Consider the following 14,869-nt stretch of genomic DNA (forward strand, 5'->3'; position numbering starts at 1 on the left):
CACAAAAAGTTTGTCGCAGGCAACTTTAGAGTCGAAAGAGTTAACATTACATGATGAGAAGATCTGTCCACTTAAACTTAACTCTATCCATAATCCTTACGTCTTCATACAAACTATCCTTAAAGTATATATCCATAACGACTCTAATTCAAACTTATCTTCCGCAATCCGAGAAAAATTTCATAATCTGCTATTAGCGGATTATACATTTTACAGATCTAGCAGAATTGATGTAATTTTTGGGGTAGACATTCATACCAAGGTTATAAGTGAAGGCAACCGACTTGGGATTCCGAAATACGATATTCGGCTGGACGCTTTACGGTCTCTGTCTACGGTATAGCCACATGAACAAAACAATCTCATAGGTACAAAACACTACCATATATCGCACTGTCCTTTGAATGTATTGAAATAATTTTGAACTAACTTTGCAAAGTATTTAGTATTCTCTTTAAGTTTATTTAATAATATTGAATTCCCGTTTCATTGAAACTAAAAAACAACTTTAAACTTGAATTTTTAAATTAGATTTTTTGAATTGTATATCAGACTTCGAATTTTTCATTCAATTATGTATAAAAAATTGATTACGATATACAAAATATGAGTCGAGATACATGAAAAATGCTGGAGCCTGAGACGAGCAAAATGATCCTGGTAGAGACATGACCAGAGCCATATAATATATTTCTGCATAGATGTTCCGTCTCTCGAAGCAATAATTTGAAGACATATTGTTTTGATTATTTCGTAGTCAGTTCTAAACTTTGATTTGTCGGTATTTAATTTTGTGTTGTTCGTAAAGAGCAAATCTGCTTAAAATAAAATTTGGTATTTCCCGGTTTTGGTCGCAATTTTTAATTCCACTCTTCCTAGAAATGCCCAAAAATCGACCCACAAAATTGACCTTAATATAATTAACCCCCTCAAACTTAACGCCCAGCTACGCTCATGGGATCTCCAGAATAGTCTTCTGCGCCCTTAAATCTAACAGATACAATTAATTTTTTTTAAACTGTGCCCCATTAATGATTTTTAGCTCTTCGAAAATACATTAATGTCCCCGTTTTTATCCCTTAACTAGATGACCTACGCATCTGGGGTCTGGAGGAGAGGATTCTCCCAGCTCGGAGCTAATGTGCTATACCCACTTTTGCCTTTTAACCCTTCCTAGAAATGTCCGAAAATCGAAATGTCCGAACTGACCCCCCTCAGACTTAACGCCCAGCTACACTCAAGGGATTTCCAGAATAGTCTTCTACGCCCATAAATCTGATAGATAGAATTAATTTTTTTTAAGTGTGCCCCATCAATGATTTTTAGCTCTTAGAAAATACATTAATGACCCCCTTTTATCTCGTTAACTAGCTGACCTACGCCCCTGGGGTTTGGGGGAGAGGATTCTCCTAGCTCAGGGCTAATGTGCTATACCCACTTTTGTTTTTTAACTCTCCTTGCAAATGACTGAAAAAGTCTACTGAATGAAAAATCCCTTTTCCATATTTTTTGAATGGCATCTATATTACTCAAAATAACTTTTTGCTCAAAATTATGTTGAGACTACACGTATTTGCGCTTAAGATATGTGTAATGAAGCAAAATATATTTAATTTCTTGCCAAAAGGTCTTAAATTCGCAACAAAAGTTAAAATTTTCAAAATATGTAAAGTGATTTGTGTCTTCGCTAAAACAACTTTAACTTCACACCCTTGCAAATACTGAGTGACCAAAATCAGGAGGACTGTGGAACTCATTGTTCAAGATTCTAACGTATCTTGTCTTTTATTTATTGTCTCAATAAATCCTAAACTCTCTAAATGTTTCTTATTATTTCAAGTCTCAATCATTGCTTGATTTGTGCAAATACAAAAGGTAGCTTGCCAATAACTATTGTCTATGATTAGAGAAGAGAAAAATAATGTTATGGTTTTTGTTATTTTATTTAAGTTTTAGCGAAATGTTTTTATTCTGCTGGTAGAAGTAACAATAGTTTGATAGTAATATTAACATTGAGTTCAGCTTAATGGATAGTATTTTTACAAATGATACACAATTTTGCAGTACTTACACTTAATCAAATCAATAAAAAACATTTTATTCTGATGAAGCACAAAGGTATATGCATTTACAACATTTATTTATATTGTAAGCCAAACGAGACATCTCTTAGATATTGTTATGATCAATTCAATTTGGAGAATCCAAACTAAAATGAACATGGATTTAAATACCTTCTACTATAACAACACATTCAGTTTCATCGGATCCATGGCAGTTGGTTGCTTTGCAGGTATATTTACCTGAATCTGAGGGCCTGCAGTCTATAATTTCCATTGTGACGACGCCGTCAGAGTGAGTCATTGAGTAATCATATTTGCTTAATTCTCGACCATCTTTATACCATTTAACAGCTGCCACTGGTTTGCCGCTCAGACAGCACAAAAGTTTACATGTGTCGCGGGACTGCATAACACGTGGTCGCAACAGGAATGTGAAGTATGGTATTGATTCAGACTCTTCCTGCCAGAATGTATAAGGTAGAGGTTCACGGCGACGTACGGGTGTTGATTCGTGGACGTATCTGGGTAGTTCTTTAGGTAGTGGTTGCACATTGAGGAAAACTACTTCTTCGCGGGCTCCATAGTGATTTTCTGCTCGGATAATATATTCGCCCCGATCGTCGAGTTTGACGCGATTAATGATGAAGTAGTAATCATCACCAACATATCGCTTCATAAACTTAACGCTCTGCCGGAGCTCAACATTGTTGTGTGACCACGAAAGTGTTGGAGTTGCTGTTGCTATGCAACGACAGTAGAATTTCACACTCTGGCCCTCATAACAGAATTGTGACGAGGGACGAATGACAAACCGTGGTGCAGCTTGACGGCGGTCGAAAGTAGTGTCGTATATCTTATATTTTTCCATGAGAAGTTTGCGCAGAGACGAATATTCAGAAATGCGACCGATCGGCAAAAGATACTTTCCACCTTCATTTCTCATTCGGAGTTTATCACGGAATGCAATGTAACGGGATTGTTGGATTTGTTTGGTACGATCAGCGTGGTCTCCCGTCAACCATGGGTGAAGGAGACACTCATGTGCAGTCATTCGTTTTTCCTTGTTTGCCACCAACAATTTGCGAATAAAGTCTTTGGCTTCATCTGAAATATACTTGAAGGCTTCCGCATCGAAGTCCCATTCGCAGGATTTTACATTTTTCAATGTCTTAACATCGTTTTCACCAGCGAACGGCGATAAACCACTTAATAGAATATAAGTCAACACACCAGTAGCCCACATATCTGTGTAGAATCCAACAGGTTCACGGTTCACAATTTCAGGGGCTGCGAACTCAGCAGTTCCAGTAGTTATTTTCACCATTTCATTAGGGTCGAGTCGTGTTGCAAGTCCAAAATCGATAAGTTTTACAATGTTGCTGTTGCGAGTTTGACACATGATATTCTCCGGCTTTATATCGAGATGGATAATGTTCTTTTCGTGCATGTATTTTATACCTTCGCAGATTTGTCGCATGTAATTCATTACTTCTGCCTCTGACATATGGTAACCTTCTGTTGTTATGCGTTCAAATAATTCTCCACCAGACAAGCTAAAACAAACAAAAACAAATTATTGATATGAGTTTATAATATTAGAAATTTACTTGAACTCACAATTCCAAAATTAGGACCATCTCATCATCGTCTTCGAAAGCATCATGCAAATTAATTAGCTTCTGGTGATGCAGTTGGTTCATAATGTCTATCTCACGTCGGATCATATCCTTTTCCATAGCATGTGAAACCGGTATAAATTTGGCAGCAAAAATATTGCCTGTCTTTAATTCTCGACATCTGTGAACTACTCCAAAGGCGCCGGTACCGATTTCTTCCAAAATATCATATCTGTCATAAACACTGTCGTGGGAAATTTCCACTGGTTGTGGTACATATCTAGAGTAGATATCGAAAACGTAGGAATCATAGTCTTTAACTGGACCGTCAGCTTTTCCTCTTATTCTCTTTCCGTTCTCATCGAGTTCCCATTTACGTTCTCGTGGTTTCCTGTGCAGGGATTCCTTGGTCTTCACTAAAGTGCTTACTTCAGATGGATTGGAGATACCATAAACATTTTCGGCGTAAATGCGGAACTCATATTCTTTACTTGGGGTAAGGCCTGTTATGGGCATTGTTGTGAAACGTGTGCTTCCCGCGCGTATCCAAGACGACATAGGATGCTCGCGTTTCTCTACAATGTAATTAGTTATGTCACTGCCTCCATCCCATGTGGGCGATTTCCAGCTAAGCGCTAAGGAATCATGGCTAATATTTTCAATAACGGGAAGTCTTGGTGGATCGGGACGATCACTGATCTGTATAGAAATATTAGCAGCGTCTGAACCTAAATCATTTTCGGCAGTTATTCTGTATACACCAGAATCAAGGCGTGATCCGTCGCGTATTGTAAGAACTGCATGGCGTTCCTTTGTCTCAACGTGATAATGACCACCCGATTCGATTTTCTCACCATCTCGTATCCAATGAATTCTGGGTTTGGGGAAGCCAGTGAATGGAATTTTGACTACAACATTTTCGCCCTTGTCGAAGTAAGCCGTATCGCGGAATCTTGGAGGAACATTCAATTTTGGTGCGGCTGGAAAAAAGTACGAACATTATGAAGACCTTTTTGTGTGATGTTTAATATTGTAATACTTACTCGCAATAATCAATGAAGCCCGGGATGATTTGGCACCTGCTTTGTTTACTGCTCTGCAAACATATTCATCCGCATCTTCACCATATACGCCATTTATGTTCAAGAAATAATTTTCACCCTCACTATACATATGGTAGCGGGCACCATTTGAAATTTCTCGTGCCCCCTTATACCAGGAAACAGTTGGTTTTGGTGAACCCGTAATAGTGCAGGTGAATTGTGCATTGTGGTTTTGTATGCATTGGGCATCTCTTAAAGGTTTAACAAAGATAGGAGCTGTTGCGGCCTTTGGATCTACTATCTTAACAGTAGACGAATTTACCGATTCTCTGGATATACCGGCTTCATTTTGAGCAAAAACTCTAAATTCATATTGACGGCCTTCTACCAAATTGGGACAGTTGATTTGTGTTGCATTGCATATAGTAATATTCACTCGTTGCCATGTATCGCTTCCAACCTCACGTTTATCGATCCAATAACCTTGAATGTGAGCGCCGCCATCGGAATCGGGTTTTCCCCATTCCAAATGAACGAAGTCTTCTCCAACTTCCAGAACGGTAGGTATCTTTGGAGGCGATGGAGGATCAATGGGGGCCTTTGCCCTTATGGGATTAATGCCTTCTAAAGCTGGACCCATACCATTGCCATTCACAGCCATAACACGGAATAAGTACTCTTGGTTTTCGATCAAACCTTGAACATTGAAGGATGTGTCCTTGCAGAAGGTTGATACGGTTATCCAATGGGGTGAAGTTGTGTCTTTCCTTTCTACGACATAGTGTGTTACGCGGAGGCCACCATCGTAGCTAGGTGGACGCCAGCTGAGATAACAAGAGTGTTTATTAACATGGGAAACTTGCATTGGTCCTCCAGGAGCTGAGGGCAATCCAGTGATATTAACTAAGAATTGGGCAGTTGCTTTTCCGGAATCATTGGTAAATTCTAGTTCATAATGACCTGCATCAGACTTGACAATTCCACGTATAAATATGGCGACATATTCATCGAACATTGTAAGTTTCACGTGATCGTCTTCCACAACTGGTTCATGGTTTTTAGTCAATTGTATTTGCATTGGGTGATCACCTCCATAGAAGATCTTAATCTTTGTATTATCATCTTCTGGCAAGAATAGCTCTTCCGGACATCTGTGAATTACCGGTGGTGATCCTATCTTCAGATAACCAGAGGTATGGACGAAGCCTAAAGAATTAATAGCCTCGCAGGTGTAGTCGCCCTCGTCACCAGTTTGGACGTTATTTATGTGCAATCTAAAGAAGCCGTCCTTAGTGTCACAGCTAAATCTTCCAGTATTCATCTGAATCTCTTTGCCATTTCGGAGCCATCTTGCAACAGGTTCCGGTTTACCAGATGCCTGGCATTGCAACATAAAGTCCTTTCCGTATGGAGCAACACGATCCTGCAATCTGGTAATCCATTCTGGCTTTTCTCCTCCCAATACTTCACAGACCTTAATAGGCATTGTGCAAGAGCTAGGTTCGGAACGACCGGCAGCATTTACAGCGAAAACGCGGAATTCGTAGTCACCCATTTCAATTAAGTTGATAGCAGTGTATTCGGTATCAAGCAGATTGTAGTCGTTACATTTGATCCAAACAGCACCTCCAATATCTCGACGTTCGACAATATATCCCGTAATACGAGATCCACCATCACTGACAGGTTTTGTCCACTTGAGGTCCACATAACTTTTACCGACTTTGATGACTTGTGGCGTACCAGGGGGAGAAGGAACAGTAAACTTGCCCTTCAACTTGAACTTGGAAGATGGTGGTGAGGGTTTGCTCATACCAGCTGCATTCTTTGCTTTAATGCGGAATTCATACTCACTGCCCGGTGTAAGATTATATAATTGATATTTGGTGTCTTTAACCAAGAAATCGTACGTATTCCATGATGAATCGTGGAGTACATCGCGGTATTCGATTTGATAGCCTTGTATACGAGAGCCGCCATCATTATTGGGTCGAGACCACAAAAGAGTTACATTATCCGAATCCCAGTCGATCACCTTAGGCTGGCCAGGAGCATCGGGAACTGTGAATTGGTACTGAGCTAAAATGCTATCGGGCATTTCGAGGGGTTCCGAAAGACCGTATTGATTTTCTGCACGGACACGGAAGCTATATCTGTGGCCTGGTTCCAAACCCATCACGTCGTAGTGTATATTTCTTACAAAGCTGCTTACCTTAGTCCATGTACCATCTTTGTCTAATTTCTCCACAACGTAGTTGGTAATAGGAGATCCGCCATCATCTAAAGGCGTCTTCCACGACAATGTGCATGTATCAGGTGTAATATCGTAAGCATTTAGAGGACCAAGTGGCATTCCAGGTTTGTCGAATACTGTAACATAGCACGAAGCTGAATCATGTCCTTTGCTATTTGTTAAATTAATTATATAAGTTCCTGTTTCGGATCGTTTTGCACATTTATTATAGTATACTGAACTGAATTCGTCAGTTATGAATTTAATTCGGTCATCCTGCATGACATCTTGGCCATTTACATTCCATGTAGGTGTTGGAATTGGATTGGCGGTGTATGGGACAGTAATACGGAATTCTTCTCCAGCTATTACGCTAATATCACGAATCGAAAGATCCGACGTTATCTTAGGGGCATGGGCTTGGCGGCGGCAGTATATTGGTTCACTTGAACCACTATACATGGATTGGCCTGCCAAATTGACTGCAGCTACTCTAAATTCGTATTCTGCATTTTCTATCAAGTTAGGTATTTTCAAAGTTGTATCTGGACACAGGGAATGAATAGCCTTTGTCCATTTATCATCGCTGATGAGACGCTTCTCAACAACATATCCTGTAATTGGTGACCCACCATCGTGTTTAGGTTTAGTCCAGGCTATGGTAATGCTATCTTCAGTTGAATCAATATATCTTGGAACTCCTGGAGCATTAGGTACATTGAATGGATATCTGGCACGTATGGGATCTGATGTGGTTGCGGGATCAGATTTTCCGTATTTGTTTTCGGCAACTACACGGAAGTCGTATTCTTTTCCGACTCCCAAGTTGCGGATTCGCACAAATGGAACTGTGCAGTAGCTATTAACCTTGGTCCAATTGGAAGATGACGCCTCCTTCTTTTCAATGATGTAATTTGTAATTGGTGAACCACCATCATCTTTAGGTGGATGCCAATATAATGTCAAAGCGTCGCCAGCAAACTCATCGGCATGCAAGTTCGTCGGGGGTAGTGGACGATCCAAAACCTTGACATTGACAGTGCATGTATCGAAACCAGATGGATTTCTTAGTTGAAGTCTATATTGTCCTGTGTCAGAACGGTTTGCGTTCTTAACTATAAGAGATGCGGAATCATTAGTTAGACGGTGGAACAAACGTTTTCCATCATCTTGAAGAAGGATATCATTAGCATGCCATTGTGCTGTAGGTTGAGGGAAGCCGACATATGGAACATGAATACTAAAATCTTCTCCTGCTCGGCACTCGATATCTCTAACACCTCCCAAATCCATATGTGGCTTGTTTGGTTGTTCTTCAATGATGACGGGCTGTGACGGTTTTGATGGATTTGATCGTCCGACATCGTTCACAGCCATAACTCGGAATGTATACTCTTCTCCTTCTCTCAAATTAGGTATTGTATGAATCGTGTTCCTGATAGGAAGTTCGTTTACAGGCTCCCACGTGTTGGAATTCTTTGGTTTCATTTCCAGGAAGTATCCCTTAACTTTAGATCTGCCATCATTTCTTGGTGGACGCCATGAAAGGGTAACACTGTCTTTTGTAATACGATCTGTATTTGGAGCTTCGGGAGCATCAGGCACATTTCTTTGTAGTTCAGCAGTGATGCTTTCAGATGGTTTTGATGGTTGACCGGGTCCAGCATCATTAACAGCAAGAACTCGGAACTCATAACGACCTCCTTCATGTAAATTCAAAACAGTGAAGCTTGTGTTTGGAGTAGGATAATTGGTGCACTTTATCCATTCGCCTCCACGTTCTCTTCGCTCAACTATGTAGCCTGTAACAGGTTTACCTCCACAATATTCTGGTGGATGCCATTCTAAACTTGCAGAGCTGGGTGAGTATGCAGCTACCTTAGGTTGGCTAGGTGGGCCTGGTGGATCAAATGGAGATTTTGCCACAACGGCCTTTCCTTCTAAGGGTTCAGATACGCCATATATATTTTCAGCTCTTACGCGGAAGACATATTTCTTGCCTTCGGTAAGACCCTTCACCGTGTAATTCGTTTTAGGACAATAACCAGAGACAGGACGCCATACGTCAGTGCCAAATTCAGCTACTTCAATAATATAGCCGACAATTTCACTGCCACCATCATCTTTAGGTGGACTCCACATTAGGGAAATGTGATCATTGCCAATTTCAGTGTATTGCAATGGACCGACTGGAGTGGATGGTTTGTCGACAACTATAATTTCCACATCGGCCGAATCCTTTCCAAATTCGTTTGCCAATGCAACGGTATATTTACCGGCATCTTCTCGTAGAATATCTTCGATACGCAATACGGTAGCATCATTATTTGTTTTGTATGTAATACGGTTAGTTTGTGGCACTTTGAAGTCTCCACGTTTCCATTCAACTGTAGGAGTGGGTGCTCCTGAAATTGGTATATTGAGGTTTAGTGTTTCTCCTGCACGAAGTTTAATCTTTCGTCCGATGATTCCATCCAAATTCAAACGTGGCTTCTCACGCATAGGTTTAGCGAATAACACCGATGACGAATCTGAAGGTTTTCCATTGCCAGCGGCATTTACAGCCGATACTCGATATTGATATTGATGATCTTCCTTTACACGGTCATCACAATAACTAGTTGTTGGTACTGGTTCACTATTGATTTTGGTCCAGCGACCTGTTGCTACATCGCGACGCTCGATGTCATAGCCGATAATAGGCGATCCGCCATTACTAATGGGGGCAGACCATTTAATTGATATGTGATCCCTATCGCTGTCTGTAATTTCTGGCTTGCTTGGAGAGCCTGGAACTGTGAATTGATTTCTTGCGAATATTGGATTTTCTGATGTCAGTGGCATTGAGCGGCCTTGGGCATTTTCTGCCATAACTCTGAACTCATATTGTGTTCCCTCAAGCAAACGTGGGACAACCGAATGGTTGTACTTAGAATTGATATAAGTAACAGCTGGCACCCAACCACCACCATGGGTTAAGTCACGCTTTTCGATTACATAACCTGTTATTTCTGAACCGCCATTATCTAGAGGAGGTTTCCAGGATACTGTTACCGAATGTGCTGTAATTTCTTCATATTGGAGAGGTCCAACTGGAGGACCAGGACAATCCAAAATATTTACGTCGAAATCGCCCTCATCAGTACCGGACTCATTACGCAAATGTAAATGATAGCGACCGGAATCACTGCGTTGACAATTTACAATGTGAACTATTGTATGATGTCCGACAGAATTAATGCTGAAACGTTCATTACTTGTGAGTGGTAGATTATTGCGGGTCCAAATAACTTCTGGTTCTGGTTCGCCAATGAAGGAAATATCTGCATGCAAAATCAAACCAGCCTTGGTACGCAGATCCTTAAGAGGAGTTATAATCTTTGGTGCCAGATGCCTACATCTTGCTTGTACCATATCAGATGGTTCAGATGGTTCCGATGGACCAGCCTTATTCACAGCGATAACCCTGAATTCATATTCTTGTCCTTCCGTTAAGTCTGGTACAGTGGCCGAATTGGTCGTTGGGGGTACATGGACAGCATTTACCCAATGTGGGCTACCTCTTTCTTTCTTTTGCACGATGTACTCAGTAATGGGAGATCCACCGTCAGACTTTGGAACAGCCCATTGTAGGTCTACATGGTCGCGATCCCAATCCATAATATCTGGCTTGCCAGGGGCATCTGGCTCATCAAATTCGTTTTTAGCTATTATGCTATTGCTGGCTTCTAGTGGATCTGATTCCCCAATGGCATTAACAGCCTTAACACGGAATAGATACTCCTTACGGTGTGTTAAGCGTGTGACATCATAAACTGGGTGAGTGCTAGTACCAGCATCGGACCAAGTTCCTCGTGATAAATCCATTTTTTCAATTTTGTAGTACAATATTGGAGAACCACCATCATCAAGTGGAACGTTCCATGCAAGATGACATCCATCACGTGTGACTCTACTCACGTCTAATGGACCAACTGGAACTCCAGGACGGTCGAGTACTGTTGCATGGGCTGAGGCGTCAAACGAACCATGTTCATTTTTCAAGATTAATGTGTATCTACCCTCATCACTTCTCAATGCACTTGAAATTTCAAATGTTAACTCATTTTGGAAGATGTGAATATCTACACGAGACGATGGTTCAATAACCTTTCCATTCATCATCCAAGTAACCTTTGGACTAGGTGAAGCCACGATGGGCAATTTCCATCCAAGATGTTTTCCAGCATGGACAGTGATATCAGGCATCAATGATCTATCAAAGAATGGAGCTAAGAATCGTGGTTTACATGTAATGGGTACAGTTGGATCAGATGGATCACTCTTTCCTCCCTTATTAACAGCAATGACACGGAATTCGTATTCACAGTCTTCCGTAAGGTTTGGAATATGGGCTTTTGTTCCTGTAACTGGTTCGTCAAGGGCATTCTCCCACTGACCAAACTTAGGTTTCTTTTCAATAATGTACCCAGTAATAGGAGTTCCTCCATCCCGTTTCGGTGCTGGCCATTCAAGGTCCACAAAATCTTTACCCCAATCAACTGCTTGTGGTTGGCCTGGCTTGTCAGGTCTTGAGAATGGATCTTTAATGGTAATAGCTTGTGACGATAGTAATGGTTGGGATGCACCTTGTTTATTAACAGCTCTAACCCGGAAGTTATAGTCGTGACCCTCAATCAAATTATCTGCACGTATTTGGCAATCTGATGTTTCTCCGACAGGAACCCAACGCATTGCGTCTGTGTCCATTTTCTCCACAATGTAATGAGTAATATCCGAACCGCCATCATCTCTAGGAGGACGCCAGCGTAGATTTGCAGAACTCTTAGTGATATCGTCAGCACGTAAAGGTCCCTCTGGTGGTGTTGGGACGTCCAAAACAATAACCTTAACAGTTGCTTTGTCCATTCCATTGATATTTCTTGCTACAAGTGTATATTCACCAGAATCGGAACGTTTTGCATCAATAACACGAATTTTAGTTCTATTGGTATCATTTACTATCTTTACACGGTCGGTGTTAATAATAAAGTTGTTATCTTGGGACCATTCCTTTGTGGGATCGGGTTCTCCACTCACTGGAACATCAAACTCAAAGCTATTGCCAGCACGAATCTTGATATTGGACAAGAAGGTGCGATCAATAACTGGTGGAACATTCTTTGCCCGAGCAATATGTGATACTGACGGGTCACTGGGTTCTCCTGGGCCAGCCTTATTTACAGCGCGTACCCGGAATTCATATTTGTTTCCTTCGATTAAATCAGGAACATGTCCCGTGGTAACATCACCTTCAACTTCAGCACAAGGTTCCCAATCAGCGGCAAACTTATCTCTTTTTTCAATAATATATCCAGTTATTGGAGAGCCACCATTACATTCCGGACGGGTCCATTCCAAATCAACGAAGTCTTTGTCGTAGTCCTTAATAACTGGTACACCGGGTTTCGTGGGTTCATCAAATGGATTCTTGGCTAATATCGGTTGAGTTGTAGTCAATGGGTCGGATATACCTTGACGATTCTTTGCGCGAACACGGAATTTATATTTATGTTCAGGTGTTAAACCTTTAACAACGAAAGCTGGAGTGTTGTCGTCGGTTTCGCCGGCTGGTGTCCAACGGCCCATTAACTCATCGTATTTTTCAATAACATAGTTGGTGATTGGTTGTCCTCCATCATCATCAGGTGGATTCCAAGTAAGGGAGCAACCATTAGCATGGATGTCATTGACTTTGAGAGGACCATTAGGAGGTGAAGGTTTGTCGATTACAATTACTTTCACGTCTGCACTGTCTTCGCCATTGCAATTCTCTGCATGAACGGTGTATGTTCCGGAATCTGCTCTTGTGGCATTCGTGACTTTGAGTTTAGTGTTGTAGTCAACATGTGTAACCTTGACATTATCTTTGGTATATACTTCTTTCTTTTTGAGGATCCATTTGGTTTTTGGTGCCGGTTCTCCAGATACTTTGCAATCAAAGACAAATGACTGACCGGCCTTTATACGAACCTCAATCAAGTTAGTACGATCGATAAGTGGTGCTTTGTTACGGGGTTTCGCTGTAATGGGCTGTGTTGCATCTGAAGGCTCACTGGGACCAGCGGCATTGACGGCAAGCACTCGGAATTCGTATGTTTGACCTTCAACAACATTGGTGACAGAAGCTTTTGTAACATCTGCCGGTACATCCAAAGCCTTTTCCCAATGACCATATTTATCCCTCATCTCAACAATATATCCAGTGATAGGTGAACCACCATCGTTGAGAGGTGCCATCCAGGCCAAATCAATATGATCTTTATCCCAATCTGTAGGATGAACATTTTGGGGTTTATCGGGCTCATCGAAGGGATTCTTAGCCACCATCGACTCGTCTCCAACCAAAAACTCTGATTCACCTTCAGCATTAACAGCCGAAACTCTAAATTTGTACTCACTTCCGGGTTTAAGTCCTACTATGTCAGCTTGTGGTTCTGTTGATCTACAACATGGTACCCAACAGCCTGTTTCAACATCCAGTTTTTCAACTTGGAAATATTCAATGGGAATTCCGCCGTCATCTTTAGGTCGTTTCCATTTAAGATGGCATCCTTCCTTGTGCACGTCTGATATGGCGAGTGGTCCTGTGGGCGCAGTTGGCTTATCAGTTACTGTAACATTTATTTTAACTGTGTCCTTGCCAGAACTGTTTGTTGCAGTAACAACATATTCTCCAGAATCAGACCTTTGTGTTGGCCGAATGACTAATTTTGTGAAATAATCAGGTGAGTCAATGGTGACGGTATCGCTATTGTGCAGTGTGAAGTTGGAAAATTTCCACTCGACCTTCGGAGCAGGTTCTCCTGTGATGCTTGCTTCCAATTTCAAAGGTGAACCAGCTGAAATCCGTACATCACGAAGATAGCGACGGTCAATTTTAGGCTCCAAGAAACGTGGTTTGGCAACAAACGTCTTACTAGGATCTGATGGATCGGAGAGTCCAGCATTATTGATAGCGATAACACGGAATTGATACTCATTGCCTTCTACTAATCCATTAACGGTAGCAGAAGGAGTTGGACTGTCTGTTTCTAATGCCTTTTCCCATAGAGGGCTATATTTATCTTTCATTTCAATTATGTAACCTGTAATCGGAGAGCCTCCATCGCTGATGGGTTCTGTCCAAGCCAAATCGACTTTATTGGATGTCCAATCTGTAGGCTCTGGAATACCTGGCGCGGATGCTGTAGTGAATGGATCTTTAGCCACAATCGAGCCCAGAGTTTCGAGAGGCTCAGATTCGCCTTCCTTGTTTACAGCCTTAACTCTAAATTTATATTCACTTCCGGGCTGCAAACCTTCAACATCAAATTCTGGGACTGCAGATTTGCCACATTGAATCCAAACACCTTCAGTTGGATCATATTTCTCAATAACATAGCCGTCAATGGGTTCTCCTCCGTCATCTTTAGGTCTCTTCCATTTAAGTTTACATCCATCCTTTCGAATATTTGATACTTCAAGTGGACCTTCAGGTTTGGCTGGTTTTGCTAAAAAAAATCAATAAAATCGTTTGCTAAATATACAGCATATGTTTCCAATGAGAGTTAACTTACTGATGACATTAATCTTGAATTCTACTTCATCATGGCCATATAAATTTGAAGCAACAATTTTGTATGTACCAGTATCCTTTCGTTCGAGATTTGAATTAATATACTTGGTCTTATTTGGAACACATTCAACCATTCTTGAAGAGGATTCAGGGATGGTCTTTCCATTTTGTGTCCAGTATACATCTGGAGCTGGTTCACCTTCCACCAACACATCTAAATGCAGAGATTCACCCGCTTTCAAGTTGTAAGTATGAATATTACGTCTATCAATCTTAGGTGCAACTACAAATAAATAATACGAAAATACAAATTATCC

The 14,869-nt window shown here is 41.2% G+C and overlaps 1 protein-coding gene across 26 annotated transcripts in view; it reads right to left on the minus strand.

Moving 5' to 3' along the window:
• Nucleotides 1-2,095: 2,095 nt before the first annotated feature.
• bt (projectin protein bent) overlaps nucleotides 2,096-14,869 on the minus strand; it is a 91,219-nt gene continuing 78,445 nt past the window's right edge. For all 26 annotated transcript variants that reach the window (XM_075291023.1, XM_075291014.1, XM_075291017.1 and 23 more), the window contains 4 exons: nucleotides 14,554-14,835; nucleotides 4,723-14,487; nucleotides 3,681-4,659; nucleotides 2,096-3,616 (listed from right to left, as the gene is read on the minus strand). In XM_075291023.1, the coding sequence (XP_075147138.1) occupies nucleotides 2,227-3,616; nucleotides 3,681-4,659; nucleotides 4,723-14,487; nucleotides 14,554-14,835 (12,416 nt within the window). In that variant the 3' untranslated portion in view covers nucleotides 2,096-2,226. The remainder of the gene's footprint in view (nucleotides 3,617-3,680; nucleotides 4,660-4,722; nucleotides 14,488-14,553; nucleotides 14,836-14,869) is intronic.

The sequence above is a fragment of the Haematobia irritans genome, chromosome 1 (genome assembly GCF_050003625.1).
Source record: "Haematobia irritans isolate KBUSLIRL chromosome 1, ASM5000362v1, whole genome shotgun sequence".
Lineage (NCBI taxonomy): Eukaryota > Metazoa > Arthropoda > Insecta > Diptera > Muscidae > Haematobia > Haematobia irritans.